This window comes from Podarcis gaigeae, assembly GCF_964106915.1.
Source record: "Podarcis gaigeae genome assembly, chromosome: 2".
Taxonomy (NCBI): Eukaryota; Metazoa; Chordata; class Lepidosauria; order Squamata; family Lacertidae; genus Podarcis; species Podarcis gaigeae.
The window spans coordinates 116230701-116251639 of NC_139679.1; the positions used below are offsets into that span (position 1 = coordinate 116230701).

At 46.1% G+C, this 20939-nt stretch overlaps 1 protein-coding gene and 1 long non-coding RNA gene across 7 annotated transcripts in view; both read left to right on the forward strand.

The window, feature by feature from the left end:
* LOC310837389 (uncharacterized protein) overlaps positions 1 to 20939 on the forward strand; it is a 53796-nt gene that overhangs the window by 21263 nt on the left and 11594 nt on the right. Inside the window, exons 2-4 of one of the 6 annotated variants that reach the window (XM_083723928.1) lie at positions 230 to 332; positions 4183 to 4369; positions 7012 to 8779. In XM_083723928.1, coding sequence (XP_083580054.1) covers positions 230 to 332; positions 4183 to 4369; positions 7012 to 8651 — 1930 coding nt within the window. In that variant the 3' untranslated portion in view covers positions 8652 to 8779. Of the gene's footprint in view, positions 1 to 229; positions 333 to 1224; positions 1587 to 1897; positions 2874 to 3261; positions 4370 to 7011; positions 8780 to 19472; positions 19690 to 20488; positions 20894 to 20939 lie in introns of those variants that run through there. The other 5 variants (XM_083723927.1, XM_083723929.1, XR_014560517.1 and 2 more) reach the window with 5 other exon arrangements.
* Positions 8795 to 10513, forward strand: LOC310838191. Its single transcript, XR_014560781.1, has 2 exons — positions 8795 to 9336; positions 9372 to 10513. It is a non-coding gene; the product is annotated as an uncharacterized lncRNA (long non-coding RNA).

Genomic DNA, 20939 nt, shown 5'->3' on the forward strand with positions numbered 1-20939 from the left:
AGTGTTCCCTCCCTATTATGTAAACAGGGAGACTTCTGTCCAGGAGATGGGTAGGGCGGGTTGCCCCTTCAGCAGACATCACACACACACACCGACTACCAAAATCAACACAATCACTTCTGCAAATGTCCCCACTAAACACTTCATTACAGTTTTTCCTACCTATTCAAATGGCCTCTGCTGCACATAACAATTCATGTCAGACTAACCTGACCTCATTTTTTGACAGAATTACGAGCCTGGTAGATGAAGGGAACGCAGTGGATGTAGCCTACCTTGATCTCAGCAAGGCATTCGACATGGTGCCCCATGATATTCTTGTAAAGAAGCTGGTAAAATGCGGTCTTGACTATGCTACCACTCAGTGGATTTGTAACTGGCTGACTGACCGAACCCAAAGGGTGCTCATCAATGGTTCCTCGGTGTTGTGTATTGAGTCAAAGGATTTTATATCTGTATTATTATTGTCTGTATTTGCATTAGGGTAAAGTAACTGCCTTTTGGTTCCAGAGGGTACAGCTACTATTGGTTCATTTAAGCTGCTGTATTTGGATCCTCTGTCTTATTGGTTTCCTCCAAAAGGCAGGACTGTGATTGCCTGATATTGTTCCCTCCAAAATGTATCCTTTCTAGCTAGTTCCCTGTCCCTATAAATGTAGCTCTCCCCTCCTCAGGCCCCAGTCTTGTTTGCTTTAATAAAGAAGTGTTACTAGAGAACTGTCTCCAGCATATTATGTCAAGAGAGCTGAAATCACAAACCCCACGTCACAACACTCTTCATCCTGGAGAAGAGTGACTAGTGGGGTGCCACAGGGTTCTGTCTTGGGCCAGGTCTTATTCAACATCTTTATCAACGACTTGGATGATGGACTCAAGGGCATCCTGATCAAATTTGCAGATGACACCAAACTGGGAGGGGTGGCTAACACCCCAGAGGACAGGATCACACTTCAAAACGACCTTGACAGATTAGAGAACTGGGCCAAAACAAACAAGATGAACTTTAACAGGGAGAAATGTAAAGTATTGCACTTGGGCAAAAAAAATGAGAGGCACAAATACAAGATGGGTGACACCTGGCTTGAGAGCAGTACTGGGAAAAGGATCTAGGAGTCTTGGTTGACCACAAACTTGACATGAGCCAACAGTGTGACGTGGCAGCTAAAAAAGCCAATGCATTTCTGGGCTGCATCAATAGGAGTATAGCATCTAGATAAAGGGAAGTAATAGTGCCACTGTATTCTGCTCTGGTCAGACCTCACCTGGAGTACTGTGTCCAGTTCTGGGCGCCACAGTTCAAGAAGGACACTGACAAACTGGAACGTGTCCAGAGGAGGGCAACCAAAATGGTCAAAGGTCTGGAAACGATGCCTTATGAGGAACGGCTAAGGGAGCTGGGCATGTTTAGCCTGGAGAAGAGGAGGTTAAGGGGTGATATGATAGCCATGTTCAAATATATAAAAGGATGTCATATAGAGGAGGGAGAAAGGTTGTTTTCTGCTGCTCCAGAGAAGCGGACACAGAGCAATGGATCCAAACTACAAGAAAGAAGATTCCACCTAAACATTAGGAAGAACTTCCTGACAGTAAGAGCTGTTTGACAGTGGAATTTGCTGCCAAGGAGCGTGGTGGAGTCTCCTTCTTTGGAGGTCTTTAAGCAGAGGCTTGACAACCATATGTCAGGAGTGCTCTGATGGTGTTTCCTGCTTGGCAGGGGGTTGGACTCGAAGACCCTTGTGGTCTATTCCAACTCTATTATTCTATGAATTCACTGATAAATGTATCTATGTACTGGCTCACTGGGAAATCTTCAGAAATTCATATAGAATCACTCGAGTGTTGGATTTACACCATTCCAACGTTCTTCTGTTCAGGAAGGAAATGGCTGCCAAGGGCAGCCATAATCTCTGAAGTGTGAGCCCATGTACTCAGCAGCCCCTCTGCCTGAGTGATATAATCTCTGGCATCCTGATACCTGAGTGCGGGACAGGTAGCCATTCCAGAAACAATAGCAAACCCAGATCAAGACAAAAGGGTGTGATTAACTTGGCTGGGAAACAGGGAAATGTAAATATCTCTTTTGCATCACTTGATGAGTGTATGGTGGAGGTCAGTGGAAGGGGGGGCAAGCCCTGATGCTCAGGTTTCTGTTGCCAGACCCTCCCAATTTGTGACGTAATTTGTAATGTATCCATGATGTAATTTTAGGGGTGTTGTGGGTATCTCTGTAAAACAGATCAAAGTGAGAGCCATCCTTTGCTCTGGGCTTCCTTCCTGGTGGTGGGTGGAAGTCCTGTTTGCAATAGTTTTTTAAAAATAAAGATCAGGCCTCCTGGCTGCTGCTTTGCTCCTATATTCCTGGCTGGCGTCTGTGTTTGGTAATCCAGGTGAGCCCAAGGATTTTCCTATAACAAGACCCTTGAACTTGCTCCTTAAAATGCAATCTGAGCAAAACTGGTGAAGCAGTGAGGACAATATACTCTTGCAAGAGCTGAGAGCCAAAGCAGGCACAGTCCAGCTGGGGCAAAGAATGAGCTTATATTCCCTATGCACAGGTTCCCTCCCTCGTCTCCCCATTGGTTGGGTGCTACAAGGTTTTCCTCCCCCCATTTATCAAATAACAGACAAGAGGCTGAACGTGGAGACAAACTTCTCCTTCCTCCTCAGAGTTGCCTCCACTTCCGGCTTCACCAGCAGAGATAAAATTGGGGCTTGGAAAGGAGGGTGGGAGGGGAGGAGGCGGGAAGCGGGGCTTCATCCTGCGGAGGCGGAGGAGGGGGCTTCTTCCTAATCAAGCCTCCTAATTAAGCGCCCTCACTCCCTGCCTCCCACGCGGGGGCTCCCATTCCCGCCCCCGCTGCCCAGGATGTCGGGTGAGTGCAAAGCCAATGGCGGGGAAGGAGGGAAGGGGCTTTGCGAGGGGGTCCAGGATGAGAAGCTCCGGGACGGGGAGAGGCGGCCCTGCACAAGATCCGGGCGGGAAGAAGAGAAGGGAGGGAAGGGAGCTGTTCTCTTAAAGGGGGCCTTGAGGGGGGGGGGAAGCTTCAGCCTGCAGGGATCTGGTGCAAAGGGAGTTGCAGGCGAGGAGGTGGGAAAGGGGAGAGGGGTGGGCATTGCTGGCCACGATCGCCTTAATAATAGTATTAATTTTAATATTTATACCCCAGTAGAAGACCCCTCGGACGAGGGCCTCAGTGTCTGGCTTCCTTCCTTCCTTCCTTAGGTACCAGGCGAAAGCCTTTCTCTTCTCCCAGGCAATCTATGGACTTTACAACTGCAATGGGGGTGTGTGGTTTTTATTTCTTACTCTGCTATACATCTCTGTGTTTTTCTATTGTATGCTGCCCTGTTATCTTTGGAGGAAGGGCAGTATAGATATGTAAAGAATAACAGTCAAAATAGGTTTTAAAGAAGTGCTCTCTTTAAGATATCACGTGGTGTAAACGTGTATGTTGTCCTCTAGGTCCAAACACATAGTAAGAGCAAGCAGTGCTCCAAAGTGCTTCTCTTGTGAACTTGCCACATACGTTGTTTACTCCTGACCAAAACTCCTGTTTCCCAAAAGGACTGGAGGGGAGGGGGTCTCCTCACCACTTTTAACCCCCCCACTCCCACCACATGGAAGGCGGAGGATGTGTTCATTCACAATCACAGTGTTTACCATGTGTGTATCTGCAGTGAACCACGCACTGCAGCTCCTTCCCCTCTCATTGGGCTGCAGAGGAGGAAAGGCATGGGTTTGAAGGCTCTTTCTGCCTCTCTCCTCTGAGGAACAAGAGCAAAGGGTGTTTGCAGGACAGGAGGACAGAGGAGGAGGCAGCGAGGGCAGAGGAAGCAATGGGCGGATCCACCGCCTCTCCCAGGGGGTCCTGATGCAAGCAAGGGGCTTCCTTCTTCTCCATGCAAGGGTCACCCATGTGTTCAGAGCAGTCCTTTGCAGATTAACTCTTAAGTTCCAAGGGATCTACTCTCAGGCCACCAACGTGCATACCATGCCAGCCTTAGGAAGGGAGGCGGGACAGGCAGGTGAAAGGAATTGCCAAAGGTGATCGAAAATGGGTGGAGGCTCTTGGGAAGTGGGTGCCCAGTTGGGGCTTCTCCAGGGGCAGCAGAATGTCTTGGGCAGGAGAATCCCTGCAGGGGCTCTCAGACTCCCTTGGCTTCTTCTTCCCTCCCTCCCAGGAAGCTGCAACTTGCTCTGGATTCTGCGCTCCTCAGGAAGCTGAACCTGCAAACCTAGCTGAGACTGAACCTGCAACCCTGGCCAGGATGGAAGGAGGAAGATGGACGGTTGACCTGGTCAGGCTGTCTCCCGCATCCCTCCCCACAACCTCCGAGCATTCCCTCCCAGGACCCTTGGAGAAATCTGGTGAGTTCCAGGGGAGAGGAGATGGGGACAGGGATAGATGGATGGCGGAGGGAGAAAGAGGAAAAGATGGAGAGGAGACAAATGGAAGGAAGTTCCTGACAGGAAGAAGGAACGGGTGAGGCCTTCTCCGAAGCAGCTCTTTTGTTTCTTGAATCCTTTTCCTAAAGTAGTGAGGGCAGATTTTCTTCAAGGCTTTGAAATCTTAGGTGTTATTTCCACGGCAAGAATAATTGATGATAATGATGTTGCACACCAATTCAGAAAAATGGGTGAAGGGGAATGGAAATGCTTCCCATAACTATTTATAATTAATGCATTTAAATTGTTTCTGTTACTCTTATTTTTTATAGACAGGGTCAGAGTGATACATTCCACCAGCATCAAAACACAATAGATGCATGCACCTCCACAGTTTGGTGGGGTTAAGGGACAAAGGACCCGTTATCATGATACACAATTCCTGTGGCTGGAGGCTCTACACTTAGGATTGGGCATATAAAGTCCAAGAGCGTCTGGTATTATAAGCAAATTGTGTAAACTTGCCAATCTTACAGACTGGGGTTGTTTGTGAGAGTGAGTGAGTGGGATAATAATTTTAGCGCCCCTTGGTTCTCCCACACAGACGCGAGACAACTCCAGTAGTAATTATCTCAGGTTTATTGCTCAAACTCATAAATCACTGTGGAACTCAGTCTTCAGATAAATGGAAGGAAGTTCCTGACAGGAAGAAGGAACGGGTGAGGCCTTCTCCGAAGCAGCTCTTTTGTTTCTTGAATCCTTTTCCTAAAGTAGTGAGGGCAGATTTTCTTCAAGGCTTTGAAATCTTAGGTGTTATTTCCACGGCAGGAATAATTGATGATAATGATGTTGCACACCAATCCTGAACAATGGGTGAAGGGGAATGGAAATGCTTCCCATAATTATTTATAATTAATGTATTTAAATTGTTTCTGTTACTCTTATTTTTTATAGACAGGGTCAGAATGATACATTCCACCAGCATCAAAACACAAGAAATGCATGCACCTCCCCAGTTTGGTGGGGTTAAGGGACAAAGCACCCGTTATCATGATACATGCACTTAGGATTGGGCATATAAAGTCCAAGAGTGTCTGTTATTATAAGCAAATTGTGTAAATCTTAGAGACTGGGGTTGTTTGTGGGAGTGAGTGAGTGAGTGAGTGAGTGGGATTATAATTTATAGCGCCCCTGTGTAATGGCTTGGTTCTCCCGCACAGACGCGAGACAACTCCAGTAGTAATTATCTCAGGTTTATTGCTCAAACTCATAAATTACTGTGGAGCTCAGTCTTCAGCCTGTTCATCCCAGCTTGCAGTTGCTGAGTCCTCTAGCAAAGAAGCCCCCGCTTTCGCTTTCTTTTCCCCTCTTCTCGCAGATTCTCTCGAGCCTACGATTTTTTAGACACGCTATTTCCAGGGTCTCTGTGTCAGAGCTCAAACCGGAGATAACAGTCTGTGCCCCCCCCCGTCACCCCCTCTTCCTGCTCCTTGTTCTTTGCCCCTGCTGCAGCTTGGCTGCTCCTCCCCTGCTTCACATTCCAACTGAATCACATCTCTTGCGTTCTCAGGCTCTGTCAGCGGAGGCACCAGAGGCTTGAGATTCACGGAATAACACATTGTAATTTTGTCTGTCCCTAAGCTTCCATGGAGATACTGTGGTACAACCTTGGTGCAAATTTCAAAATAAGTACACAAAGCCAACAAAGAGACTCAGAGGTTTATAGTGGCACCAGCTTTCCAGGTCAAAAGTCCACTTTGTCAGACTGCACCGCACAAAAGCTTTAGCCATAATACATTTATCAGCTTTTAAGGGCTGCAAAAGATGAATCAACAGAAGCATAGTTCATCTATGGAATCCATCCTACAGGAGACAGTGAGGGACAGCAACTTGGATAGCTTGAAAAAAAGGATACGACTGACATCTCTGCTCTGCCCTCGCGGTCTAGGCAATAATCCTTCTTGATACTAGTTTCTGGAAAGCACAGGAAGGCAGAGAAGACTCTTGTGCTCCAATCCTGCTTGCCGGTTTCCCACAGGCATCTGGTTGGCCTCTGTGAGAAGAGGCTGCTGGACTAGGTGGGCCTTTGCCTGATCCAGCAGGCTCTTCTTAGGTTCCAATATATTGCAATATTTTTACAGTTACATGTAGCACTTACCGTATTTTTCGCACCATAGGACGCACTTTTTCCCTCCTAAAAAGCAAGGGAAAATGTGTGTGCATCCTATGGAGCGAATGCAGGCTTTCGCTGAAGCCTGGAGAGTGAGAGGGGTCGGTGCGCACCGACCCCTCTCACTCTCCAGGCTTCAGGATGCTATCCGCTAGCCGTGGGAGACCTAGCTCTATACCTTGCAGGCACCTCTAGACCTAGCCGGCACTCAGAAGCTTGGGGCGCGCTGAGCTCCGCACGCCCCAAGCTTCGGGATTAGCGCTCTGCTAGCCGTGTCTAGGCTGCAGATAGCAGCCTGCTTCCCGGAGCGTCGGGCGCCCTGAAAGCAGAGTGCCCGGCCCTTCAGGAACACATCCGCAGCGTGGGGAGCCTTGCAAGAGTTCCCATTTTGAACAGGTGTTCAGTTCCCATTTTGTCTTTCTTGAAAGTCTAACAGGATTCTCTTTCCTCCCAGATTCCCAAACAGGCGAGGAAGATGAAAGTCAGAATTCTATGGAGCCACATGTGAATTTATGCGAAAGAACAAAGAAATTGAGGATACAACAACAAACTCAAAAAGGAGATAAACAATTTGAATGTTTTGAATGTGGAAAGAGCTTCAGTGAAAGTGGAAAACTTAGAATACACCAACAAACTTACACAGGGGAGAAACCATTTAAATGTATTGAAGGTGGAAAGAGCTTCAGTGATAGTGGAGCACTTAGAATACATCAACGAACTCATTCGGGGGAGAAACGATTTGAATGTTTTGAATGTGGAAAGAGTTTCAGCAAAAGTGGAACACTTAGAGTACACCAACGAACTCACACAGGGGAGAAACCATTTAAATGTATTGAATGTGGAAAGAGCTACAGTGAAAGTGGAGCACTTAGAATACATCAACGAACTCATACGGGGGAGAAACGATTTGAATGTTTTGAATGTGGAAAGAGCTTCAATGAAAGTCGAACACTTAGAAGACACCAACAAACTCACACGGGGGAAAAATCATTTAAATGTGCTGTATGTGAAAAGAGCTTCAGTCGTAGTGGAACACTTAGAAGACATCAACGAACTCACACAGGGGAGAAACCATTTGAATGTATGGAGTGCGGTAGGAGCTTCAGTCAAAGTGGTGCACTTAGAATACATCAACGAACTCACACGGGGGAGAAACCATTTAAATGTACTGTATGTAGAAAGAGCTTCATTGAAAGTGGAACACTTAGAATACACCAACGAACTCACACGGGAGAGAAACCATTTAAATGTATTAAATGTGGAAAAAGCTTCAGTCGTAGTGGAACACTTAGAATACATCAACGAACTCACACAGGAGAGAAACCATTTGAATGTTTTGAGTGTGGAAAGAGCTTCAGTCATTATGGAAACCTTAGAATACACCAACGAACTCACACAGGGGAGAAACCATTTAAATGTATTGAATGTGGAAGGAGCTTCAGTGATAGTGGATCACTTAGAATACATCAACGAACTCATACGGGAGAGAAACCATTTGAATGTTTTGAGTGTGGAAAGAGTTTCAGCAAAAGTGGAACTCTTAGAATACACCAACGAACTCACATGGGAGAGAAACCATTTAAATGTATTGAATGTGGAAGGAGCTTCAGTGATAGTGGATCACTTAGAATACATCAACGAACTCACACGGGAAAGAAACCATTTGAATGTTTTGAGTGTGGAAAGAGTTTCAGCAAAAGTGGAACTCTTAGAATACACCAACGAACTCACACGGGGGAGAAACCATTTAAATGTATTGAATGTGGAAAGAGCTTCAGTCATTATGGAAACCTTAGAATACACCAACGAACTCACACAGGGGAGAAACCATTTAAATGTATTGAATGTGGAAAGAGCTTCAGTACAGGTGGGAAACTTAGAATACACCAACGAACTCATACAGGCGAGAAAATATTTAGATGTATTGAATGCGGAAAGAGTTTCAGCAAAAGCGGAGCACTTAGAATACACCAACGAACTCACACGGGGGAGAAACCATTTAAATGTATGGAATGTGGAAAGAGCTTCAGTGAAAGTGGGAAACTTAGAAGACACCAACAATCTCACACAGGGGAAAATCCACAGATACTTTAACAAACTTTAATAAATCGCTTAGGTGTTTTTTACCTTTCCTTCTATGCTTCCTTGCAATACTGACAAAATCAAACCACGCCAATGCTTTCAGCCCCAGAAGAGGAGCTCCCCTTGGTGTCAAGGGAGGTGTCGAAGGGAGCATCTGGAGCCTTGCCATCCCTTCTGTCGCTTCCCCTTCCCCATGGCCCTTCCCCTCCTGTCTCTACCATCCCTGGGCCACTCCTTAATCCACAGCAGGAGACTGTATCTGTCTGTGATGGTGAGATGTCCTGGCTGGTTGAAGGACCACTTCCTGTTTCCTGCAGCTCCATCCTGCCTTCTCATGCAAGGTCGAGTCATGAAGCAGGTGAAGGCTGAGCACACCTAAGGGTGGTGCAGGGTGTGGGTGGAATTCTGCTTAACCTTTCCCTGTCTGCTCTTTTTCTGGATCCAAATCCCCACACCAAAAGGGGTAGTGTGAGAACGCAATCAATGTTATGGAGCTGCACTGAAAATCATTGCTTTGTGACCGTAAGAGGCCCTTCTCAAAATAACAACCATCAAGACAATTTAAGCTATAGAATTTTAAACAAACAGATAATTACAAAAAAAGAAAGTCTGGTGCCACATTGTATAGGAGTTACTTTAACACACTCTACCTGGGGCTGCCTTTGAAAAGAGCTCAGAAACTTCAATGGCTCAAAGAGCTGCAGACACATTACTGACCAGAGCTGGCTATAGGCAGCATAGGACTCCCATATTAGAACAGCTCCATCTGCCTAATTGTCTGTTTCTGGACACAATCAATGTTTCCACAAGAAGAGGAAGATAGATTTGGAGTGCTGCGTTTTCAAAAAAGATGGACACACGACTATTTCTTTGTGGAGCTGAAAGGCATTCCCTTGAGCCTCATTTGTGGTGAGCCCCTCTCCGTCTTGAAGAGGACCAACCAGCAGAGGCACTACAGGACAAAGCACATCTAGTACAAGGGAGTTCCAAGGGCAGCTGCGCCCAGAGAAGGTCAAGGCGCTGAAAACGAACCTGTTGGGTAACCTGTGGCCCCTCCAGATGATGTGAAATTGCAACTCACGTCTTCTTTAGCCGTTGGCCACGCTGGCTGGGCCTCATGGGAGCTGGAGTCCAAGGATCTAGGTCCACAAATGCCGGGGACAATTCAAATCCCTCCTCAGTCGTGAAGCCGATTGGGCAACTTAAAGCTGGTCACCATCTTTATGCGAAACCTCCCTCGCAAGGTTGCTGTGTGCGTGAAAGCAATATATCTTGTGGTGGGCTTGATGAGGGGAGTGTGGAACAGAAATGTAATTCATAGGTAAGAAGACAGGAAATAGTTCTGAATCTGACTGAAAATAAAGGATTCTTTGTCTCCAAATTGCATATAGCAAGCACCTGTTTTGTTGAACTCTAGCTGAAGTCTCAGCATCTGGTTCCTCAGCACTCTGCACTCTCTCTCTGGAAACCTCCAGCTGTCAGGTGACAGGAACCAGCCAATGCCTCCCAGTTCAGAAACAGTCTGCCAAGAGCTGAGACTGGAAGTGGACAACCAAGGAAACTTAGGGGAGCATTTTCATTTCCATGCTTATGAATATTTATTTGAATCAATTTGTCAGATGTGATCAAAATAGAAGGGAAAATTTATGGTTGACACCACCTTGGGACAGTTTTGACAGGAATTTGGGGAACTAGGAATATTTTTAGTTCCATCTGGGTTGATGGATCAGCAAATAGCTAGAAAGGATTAAGGGGTGGGGGCAGGAATCAGGCCTTGTTTCTCATGTGATAGATAACAGACTCCACAGTTCTTAAAGCTCTCCATTTGCTGCCTCCCAAAATGATGCTTAAGTCTCCCTCCCAAAAAATAACAACTCAAACATGGCAGCTGGTCTTGTCAAACGGGCCAATATAAGGTTCATTTGGCAAGTTTGTTGTTGTTTAGTTATTTAGTCGTTTACGACTCTTCGTGACCCCATGGACCAGAGCACGCCAGGCACTCCTATCTTCCACTGCCTCCCGCAGCTTGGTCAAACTCATGCTGGTAGCTTTGAGAACACTGTCCAACCATCTAGTCCTCTGCGTTCCCCTTCTCCTTGTGCCCTCCATCTTTCCCAGCATCAGGGTTTTTTCCAGGGAGTATTCTCTTCTCATGAGGTGGCCAAAGTATTGGAGCCTCAGCTTCACGATCTGTCCTTCCACTGAGCACTCAGGCCTGATTTCCTTCAGAATGGAGAGGTTTGATCTTCTTGAAGTCAGTGGGACTCTCAAGAGTCTCCTCCAGCATCATAATTCAAAAGAATCAATTCTTCAATGATTTTTTTTTTTAAAATATATTTTATTAAGGGTTTTCTTGTTTTACAGTGTAAGTGTAATGCCTCGTGTATTTTTTTCCCCCCCGTGTAACATTTTTACAAATCCATTTCATTTGTTGAGGCATTAGGAGGAGAAGAAAAAAGAAAAAAGAAGAAGAGAGGAGGGTGGAAGGAGGGGAGATGGATGGGGGTGGGGTGGGGTAGCGGTGTTTCTATTATGCTTAATGTATGTAGTTTGGTGTCAGCGTGCTTGTGTTGTTCACTTGTGTTCCTTTGGTGGTGAGAGAGGTTGGGGTTGGCCTAGGATGTGATTGTTTGTTTGTGATTGGCTGTGGTGATCTTTGTTTTCGTGTGTGAGTGAGGTGGGTGGGTGTTTTGGGTCAAGTTAGCCATATTGATTTGTATGCTGTTGGTGGATTATTGTCATTGTCCTGTTGGGCTGTGTATGTGATAAAGGGGAGCCATACCGGGGTGAAGGTGTCTTCTTCTGTTTGTCCCCATGTCAGTTTCAGTTTGTTAGTTAATTTTTCTAGTAGGGCTGTTTCCCATACTATTTGGTACCATTGGTCCATGCTTACTCCTGACAGGTCTCTCCAGTGTCTGGTTATGGTGTTTCTGGCTGCTGAAAGTAGGTGGGTTATGAGTTCTTTGTGGAGTAAATGGGCATTGTTGTCTTGGAAGATGTTTAGTAGGGCCAATTCTGGGGTGAAGTCTAATACTTGCTTTGTTATTTTACATATTTCTTGTATGGCTGTTGTCCAGAATAGTTGGATTTTGGGACACTCCCACCACATGTGGAGGTATGTGCCTGTGGAGGTGCACCCTCTCCAGCATTTTGGTGAGGTTCCTGGGTGTATTAGCGCTAGTTTCCTTGGTGTTAGGTACCACCTGTAGGTGAGTTTCAGTGTGAGTTCTTTTCTTTTTGTTGATATGGATTTAAAGGGGGGTTTAGACCACATTCTGGTCCATTGAGTGGGGTTAATCTCATAGCCTATGTCATTCTCCCATTGTTTTTTGATTGCGTCTAGGGGATTTGCGGGATTTTGGAGTAGTATTTTGTATATTGCGGATACCGTCCCTTTACCATTTCCCTTTGTTGTTAGGAGGAGGTTTTCAAAGGTTGTCAGGGGCCTAGTTGCTGCTGATTTTACTGTTGGGTTGTTTAAGAGGGCATGTAGTTGGTGTTGTGTTAACCAGGGCATTTGGGTGTCTTCTAGTTTGTCTTGTATTTCTTGTGTTGACAAGGGTTTGTTATTTTTATAAAAGTCTATTAGGCGATATAAGCCTTTGGTTCGCCAGGCTTTTATCTGGAGGTTTTGTGCTGCATGGTGGAATAATGGGTGGTACGCCAGGGGGATTAGTGGGGATGGGGTTGGGGATAGTTTACCTATTTGTGTTTTCCATGCTTTGAGCATGGTCTGTGTGTACCTGTTAAGTGTTGTGGGAATTTTCTTTAGTTTGTTTGGGAGGAGTGGGTATGTTGTGGTGCAGGTGTTTTCAATTGTGTCCCTCTCTAGGTGTACCCATTGTTTTGTCTCATCTTCTAGTATATATGGGATTATATGGCGTATTTGGTTGGCATTGTAATATGCTTCTATGTTGGGGATTCCCCATCCTCCTTCCGAGGTGGGGAGGTGCAGGTATTTGGGGCTTATTCTTGGTTTTTTATGTGAGAATATGAAAGAGTGTAGTTTTCTCTGCCAACTGCGGAGTTGGGTTGAGGGGATCCAGATTGGGAGGGTTTGGAATAGGTAGGTTAGTTTTGGGAGTGTGATCATTTTGATCATGGCTATTTTGTCTGAGAGAGTGAAATTCGTGTTATTCCATCTCTTTAGGTCTTTGTTAATTTGCCGCCACAGGGGCTTGTAGTTGTGGAGGTACAATTTGTTGAGGTTTCTGGTTATTTGTACCCCTAGGTATCTGAACTTGGTGTGGCAGAGTTTTATTTTGGTGACCTTCGTGAGCTCTTTTTGGGTGTGAGGAGGGGTGTTGAAGCACATAGCTTCTGACTTTGTAAAATTTACCTGTAGGCCCGACACCATTGCAAATTTGTTGAGTTCTCTGATTAGGGAGGTTGCTGTGCTTATGGGGTCTGGTGTTGTCACCATTAGGTCATCTGCAAAGAGCCCTAATTTATAGGTTCTGCCTTTTATTTCCACTCCCTTGATGTCTGTGGCTGCTCGGATGCGGATTGCTAAGGGTTCCAGAGCCAGGATAAATAAGAAGGGAGACAGTGGGCATCCTTGTTTCGTGCCTCTTTGGATAGCTATAGTATTAGAATCCATATTGTTAATTCTGCATTTTGCTGAGGCTTGGGGGTATATTTGTTTGAGGATTTGTAGGAAGTTGGGGCCAAATTTCATGTTAGTTAGTACTGCTAATATGTATTTCCACTCTAAGCAATCAAAGGCTTTGAGGATGTCTAGGGACATAATTGTCAATGGGAGTTTCGTTGCCTTGCTGTGTTCGATCAGGTTCAGTAGTTTCCTGATGGGGTCTGTTATATTGCGGCCAGGGACAAAGCCAGTCTGGTCTGGGGCTATTAACTTGTGTAGGAAGATTTTTAGGCGGTTGGCCAAGATTGATGTGAATATCTTGTAGTCTTGGTTTATTTTATAGGTTGGAGTAGAATTTTGCAAATTCTGAGGTTATTTCTTCAGGGGAGGATGTTATGCTGCCGTCTTTTTTGGTGATGCAGTGTATTCTTGTTTTGAGTGCTTTTTTCCTACATCTGTTTGCTAGTAATCCGGAGTTTTTCCCTCCATATTCATAGAAACGTTGTTTAGAATATAGAATGCTGATCATTGTTTTGTTAATTTCTAGGGAGTCTAGTTCTCTCCTTTTTTGTTCTATAAGTTTGAGGAGTTTTTTAGATCCTGTTTGTTTGTAGCGTGTTGAGAGGGCTGTGATGTCTTGTTCTATTTTGCTAATTTTTGAGGAGGTTTGTTTTTTAAGGAATGTTTTCTCTTTTATGCAAGCTCCTCTGGTGACCGCTTTCATTGTGTCCCATAGGAGGGGGGTTGTTATATTGTCTACATCGTTTTCCTTGAAGTAGTTTTGGAGGGTTTTTGTGAGACTCTCTCTAATTTGTTTGTTTGTAGTTAGGATGGGACTGAAGGACCATGATGGGGTGGTTTGTGTTCCTTCTCCTATTTTAACGATGACTTCTACTGGGGCGTGATCTGTGATTTTAATGTTACCGATGTTTGTTGATTCCACTGAGGGGATCAGACCCTGTGTGAGTAGAATGCTGTCCAGTCTGGACACTGTATCATGACGTCCCGATTGGAATGTATGGCTGATGTCTCCCGGGTTTTGCTCACTCCAAATGTCGTAGAGACCCCTGTTTTTTAGCATTTTTAGTAACTTGTAAGAGTTCCTAGTTGTTGGGGGTTTCCTTCGGAGGAAGGTTGCCCATGGGGTTGTAGGGTGGATGTCTTTCAGGGATATACCTTTCATATTTAGATTGAGGTCCCCTCCTAGGATTGCTTCCCCTTCAGAGAAGGAGAGGAATTTGTTTAGTGTCTTCTGGAAGAATTCTAGTTGTTTCGCGTTTGGGGCATATATGGAGCCAATTGTCAGTTTGATTTTACCATCTAGTGTCCCTTTAGCGAAAATGAATCTGCCTTTTTTGTCCCTGAGGACTGTTGTGGCAGTGAAGTTCAGGTCTCTACTGAGTATTATGGCTACACCGCGAGCTTTCCCTGAGCCTCGTGCGACCCACTGCTGACTGAAGCGGGGGTCGCTCAGGAGTTTGCTGCCTTTGGGTGGGTTGTGTATTTCTTGTAGGAAGGTGATGTGTGGTTTCATGGTGTTTATGTATGAGGTGATGCATTTTCTTTTGATGGGGTTTCCCAGCCCCCTCACATTTAATGTAATTGCTTTTAGGTTAGCCATCTTGCTTATCTATTATGTGGGGCGATTCCCTGCCAACCCGTTCGGGTTGTCTTGTGTCTCTCTCTTCGTGTTGTTTAAAGAACCAGTGGGGTTGCGCTGACCTAGGGTGTGGTGGGTGGGGGGCTAATGGGATTAGAGTAAGATTTGGGTTAAAGAGTAGGGGGTAAGTTGTAGAGAGTTTCCTATATGTAGTCATATAGGTGTTTGTTTGGGGTATTTTGGGCCATCTGGCATTTAGCCGGTTGGTCCTAGGTCTCAGCTGGTGTGGAAGGCCGTGTTCAAGGACAGGCCGTCCCCCCTGTTGTTTGCGAGAGGGGGAGATCAGTGAGACAGTGTGAAGTGACTTTGTAACGTCGCTGTCAAGTATAAGGTTCATGAGCAATGTTGCCAATGTTATGAGCAACATTGTTGGTGTGTTGGGGTGTGGGTGTGGGTGCTGGTACGCTCTGGTGCCACCATAGTGCTGGTTGGGTATCAGATTTTAGCCTGATTGTGGGTTGTGTTGTTGAGGTTGGAGGAGTTGTTTTTCCTTAGTATGGAGTATGGGAGTGTTGAAGGTGTGGGTGGTGGGGAATGTGGTTGAGGTCGTCTGGGCTGGTGTTGGGGTGGGGATTTCTGTGGGGGTGTGGGGCTGGGGGGATGTTGATGGTGTTAACTAAATCTATGTTTTTTTGGGGGGGAGAGGGGGAACGGGGGGGGGGGGAATCACCAGTCCTTCGGTTTGTGGCTTCGTTCAGCTGCGGTTGTTGTTGTTGTTGTAGGGTTGTCCATCTGCGATGAATTGGTTTGGTTAATCTTGGTCTGGTTTCTTGTGTCGTATGGCCGGCGTGGCGGTTCTGAGCATGATGCTTGTCTGTATTGGTTTGCGTTGTTGTGCCGCTTCTGTTGTTTCCTTTTCTTCTTCTCTACCGTCGTCCAGTTGTTTGCTGTTATTTCCTCGTGGTTGGGGCTGTCACTTGGTGGGTTTGTCGGTTGCCATTCCGGTGGGAGGTCGAGTTCAAGGCTCTTTAGTAGTTGTAGGGCCTCAGATATGTTGGTGGCCGTGTGTTGTGTTGTATTAGTTGTTACAATTAGGCGGAAGGGGAAGCCCCATCGGTATTTGATCCCGGCTTGTTGGAGACGCTGGGTGAATGGGCGCAGGCTTTTCCTCCGGTTTAGGGTATCCTGGGATAGGTCCTGTAGGGCCAGAATGGGGGTTTCTCCATATCGAAGGTTGGTTGAGTTTCTGAGGTTGTTCCATACCTCTTCCTTCTTTTTGTAGCGCGTGAAGCATACAATGATGTCTCTTGGGGGGGCGCTGGGTTTTGGCATGGGTTTTAGGGCTCTGTGAGCCCTCTCCAAGTCATCTGCCTCAAGTTTCAGGCCTGGGATTGTGTTTTTCAGCCAGCGTATAATTAGGTCTGCTGGGCTTTTCTCCTCTATTTTTTCAGGAAAGTTGCGGAAGCGGATGTTACAGCGTCTATTGCGATCTTCAAGGTCGGCTTGCTTAATTTTCATCCCTCTGTGTTCTGCTTCCATTTGGTTTACCAGTTCGTCCAGTTTCTTGTTCACACGTGCGTTCTCCTCCCGGTATTGCTCTATTATTCTTTCTTGCATTTGGTTCTTGTTCTCTAGAGCTTCCACTTTGGAGGTTAGATTGTTGATTAGTGCCTGCATGGGAGCCATTGTGGCCTTCAGTGTTTCTTCTAATCGTGCTTCTAATCTTGCTTCCATTTCCCTCAGATCTCGTTTCGTTACTGGGTGGTCGTCATCTTGAAGGGGAGTTATGGTATTGGCATTGTTTGCCCTGGTTGGTGTCATCTCAGTCTCCCTAATGGTTTTGGTTTGAGGTTGGCTTGGCATCCTCTTGGAGTAGGGCGTGTGGTGGTTAGGAGTTGTGGCAGTGGTGGTTCCTGGGTATTGTTGGGTTGCTGGGCTGATCAGGCGTTGCAGGTGGCTTTTACAGAGCGTTTGGATTAGGTGGTCATTTGTGTCACTTCTAGCCTGTGTTTTAAGAACTTGTCTAGAGTTTCTGTGGTTGCCTCAGCGTTGACGCCAAAGCGGGGGGGGGGGGGCAGGTAAGTAGAGATGGGTAGACTAACGGACAGACAGTTCATATAAGGGGGAGGGGTTAGCAGGTAGAGATGCAAGAGATTAGAGGGGTGGGGCCAGGGAAAATATGTGTTTAGGAGGGGGTTGTATATACCCAAAAAGGGTATTGGGGTCCGGTTAAGGTGGAGGTTGGGGTTGGGGGTGCGCTCAGAAACAGAGACAGACAAATAGGCTATATGTAAAGGGTGGAGGGAGAAAAAGGAAGAAGAAGAAAGAAAGAAGAAGGGGGGAGACGGGGGGGAGAGGGGAGATTGGAGTAAAAGAGAAGAGAGAGAGACAAAAAGAGTTGAAAGAGGAGAGATAGTCAATTCTTCAATGATCAGCCTTCTTTATGGTCCGGCTCTCACTTCCATACATCACTACTGGGAAAACCATAGGTTTTACTATATGGACCTTTGTTGGCAAGGTGATGTCTCTGCCTTTTAAGATGCTGTCTAGGTTTGTCATTGCTTTTCTCCCAAGAAGCAGGCACCTTTGCCAGTTTCCTCCATTCCAAAGCTATTTTCCCCTTGAAAAAGGACTCCAGGAAGTGTCCAGGGGTGACAATTGCTGAGCTGGGCCAAGGAAAGCCTAATCCTATCACCAAACTTGCCAAGGGGCCAGACATGCAAAGGAAGTTCTATTGTACTTTGGGTGATGGGACTTCAGAGGTGTTTGCCTATGCTAATCTTATACCCGAGTCTTGCCCTGACATGGGCATGCTTATGCTAATCTTGTATCAAGGACTTGTCTGGATATGTTTGCCAAGGTTAGACTAGTGTAACCCTTGTCTACCCCTCCCCTTTTGAGACATGTCAGTGTTGTAACAATGATATAGAAATGATGCTCTGGAAACGGTATTCTGGGATATCGTGGGGAAGTTTTAAAGGTCTTTGTCACCCCATGCTCAAAATTCCTCTTTCAACCTGTTGCGCAATAAACTTTGGTTTACAGCTATTTGCTCCAGTTGATGGCTGGACTCCTTCCTTTATTCCTCAAGGGACCCGCAGGCTCCGCCCGACGAGCTGGGTGACTGAGCAGCCTCACACCTAGATTTTTCCGTAACACACAGGAGACAGATGAGGTGATCAGGCACTCCCATTTCTTTAAGAACTTGCCATAGTTTGCTGAGGTCGACATAGTCAAATGCTTTTGTGTAGTCAATGAAGCAGAAGTAGATGTTTTTCATCAACTCTCTATCTTTCTCCATAATCCAGCATGTTTGCAATTTGGTTTCTGGTTCCTCTGCCCCTTCGAAATCCAGCTTGCACTTCTGGGAGTTCTCAGTCCACATACTGCTTAAGCCTGCCTTGTAGAATTTTAAGCATAACCTTCCTAGCGTGTGAAATGAGCGCAATTGTGCGGAAGTTGGAACATTCTTTGGCACTGCCCTTCTTTGGGATTGGGATGTAGACTGACAAGAGCCTTGTTTTTTAAATATACAGCTAAAAAACCTTAAAACTCCTACAACACTTACCAAATAGAAATCTAATAGCTTGCCCCCCAGGCACTAGGAGGCAACCTGATGTTCAAGGCTTCACCCCACCCCCAAACTCTGAGCTTTTGGTTTCTCTTTAGACACTCATCTGTGGTCGCCTGGAGCATTTGAGGGGAAAGAGAGAGAACATTGGGGCATACGAAGCAGACATAGAAAAAGAAAGTGACAACTTGCTGGTAAGTGTCATTGTTACTTGGAAGGGAACAAGTGCTATAAGTTTAATGTACATATAATGCTGTGCTTGAATGCATTGTAAAAAAAATACTATAAAGGTAAGTGTCAGAGTTGCCTCCAGGTCCCAGCTCACAGAGGACCAACGCTAGTCAGTAATAACGTATAAAAGTCTTTATTGAAGATTAGTTTCCATTTCCAAAACCGCAGCGTGCAACTCTACGTCTTAGAACCTAGACCGGCGAAGCTCCATCTGAGTCTCCGCCTCTTAGACACCAGTTTAAGACTCTAGCCTTACTCCACCTCTTCCGTTGTTCTTTCCTCCTCTGGGTCCTTCTGCCCCCTGGGGTTTCCTCCTTTCTGGACTCTTCTGACGCTGACCCCCCTGAGTCTTGCCCCTCCTTCCGGCGGGCTTTAGGACCTGGCTCCCTATCCGGGCTACCTGCTGTGCCGCTCGCCTGTACATTTGAACTTGGCGCGCGCGCCCAGCCGGTAACTTTCCTCTTGACTGTTTCCCTGCTCTCCGATGGAGGCGTGGCCAATCCTGACTCATCTCCTCTCGCTGGTGGTGAAAACACTGGTCCCGATGCCTGGGACTCCTCCCCCCCACTGCGCTCTGGTGGGGAAGCTGGTCCTGATTTCCAACTGCTGCTCTGGGAGTCCCCGCTGGCCCCTTCCTTCTGGGGTTTCCCCCTTGGCACCCCCCTTGCCCTGGCCATCGGCGCTCCCTTCTGTGAATCTTCCGATTCGCTGGAGAGGCTCATGGAATCCCTCTGATCACTGTCACCGCCTACGCTCCCTTCGGATTCCTCCCCCTCGCTCTCCATTTCCTCCCTCTCCTGTGCCTCTGCTCCTGAGCCCCTGACAGTAAGTTTCTCTTAGACTTAGGCAAGAGGTTCCACTTTTGTCAAAGCATCAGAGGAGGCTGGATCTTTCCTCATAACTCATCACTGGAGGCATAAGCTGCAGAGCTCTCACGGAAGGAAGCTTAAACTTGAGAAGCCAGTGTGTTCTTGCTGGAGATGGCTAGGAGAAGCAGCAGCAGCAGCAGTTGCAAATAAGTCATGCAATTTTGAAGAAGCTTAGGACCAACTATGCCGTGGGGCCCCCAATCTTTCTCACTGCCAAAGAAAACTAATAAATGAAAAGGAAGAGAAGCTACCCATATCACACTGACACAAACACCTTGCATATGAACTTCGTAAAATAATGAAAGTGTACTACCCCTCCCCCCCGCTCGCTCTCCCCACCTCTCAATTCCCCAACCTTACACTGTATACAACATTAAAGTCTGTCTGTCTTTGAATTTTTATGATATCCAAAGTAACAGAGTAGCTTATAGCTAGGAAGCCAAATAGCTATTCTAGGTGATAGTTCCTTTTTACAGACTATACAGCGGCCAGACTCTTGCTATTCAAAAGAGCTTTACTTTCATAATCATATAACTGAGAAGAATAGAAGAGGCGTCTGTAACCTGAAGCGTATGTAACCCGAGGTACCACTGTACAATATTCTGCTGATTCAAACACGCGCGTGTTCTCGCTTGAAATCTCTTATAGTTTCTTATGAAACGTTTTTCTTTCACATGAGCAGTATTGTCTCTGTTTCTGCACAGGTTTCTGCTTATTAACATTTAGTGGCCGCCAGGACCACATAACACCGGTCCTGAGAGATCTGCATTGGCTCCCAGTATGTTTCCGAGCACACTTCAAAGTGTTGGTGTTTTTAATATTAATGCTGTACTGTTTTTAACACTTGATTGGGAGCCGCCCAGAGTGGCTGGGGAAACTCAGCCAGATGGGCAGGATATAAATAATAAATTATGATTATATAGTGGTCTTCCTCTGTTTCACTTCAGACAGATCACACTGACACACTACAGTTACAGTTGCTCCAAGATAATTCAGTAGGGTCTCTTCTCAGTTCATTCTCTTCTGGATCAGTGCCTTAATCCTTTGTAGATTCTGTATAACACAGAATAACCATTGAGGTGTCCCCAGATGTTGTTGTCCAGTTCCCATCAGCTTCAGACAGCAGGGCAGACAGTCAAGGAAGATAGAAACTCTAATCTGGACCTCACCACCTGGTCTCTGCTGCCCTATATCCTTCCCATTGAAACAACCGTGAAAATAAATTTTGGACGCTATAGATTTATCCTGGTCTGGTGCATGCAATGTCTTTTGTTTTGCAGCTGTGTGATTTGTGCTCATATTGTATTGTGGTGGCCACAGACTATAAACAATAAAATTTAAAGATACGGTAGATTGAACTAGAAAAATAAGTAATAAAATAATAAAACGATTATATTTTTTTTGGTCCTCACCCCAAAATGGTGAGTGTGTGTCTCCT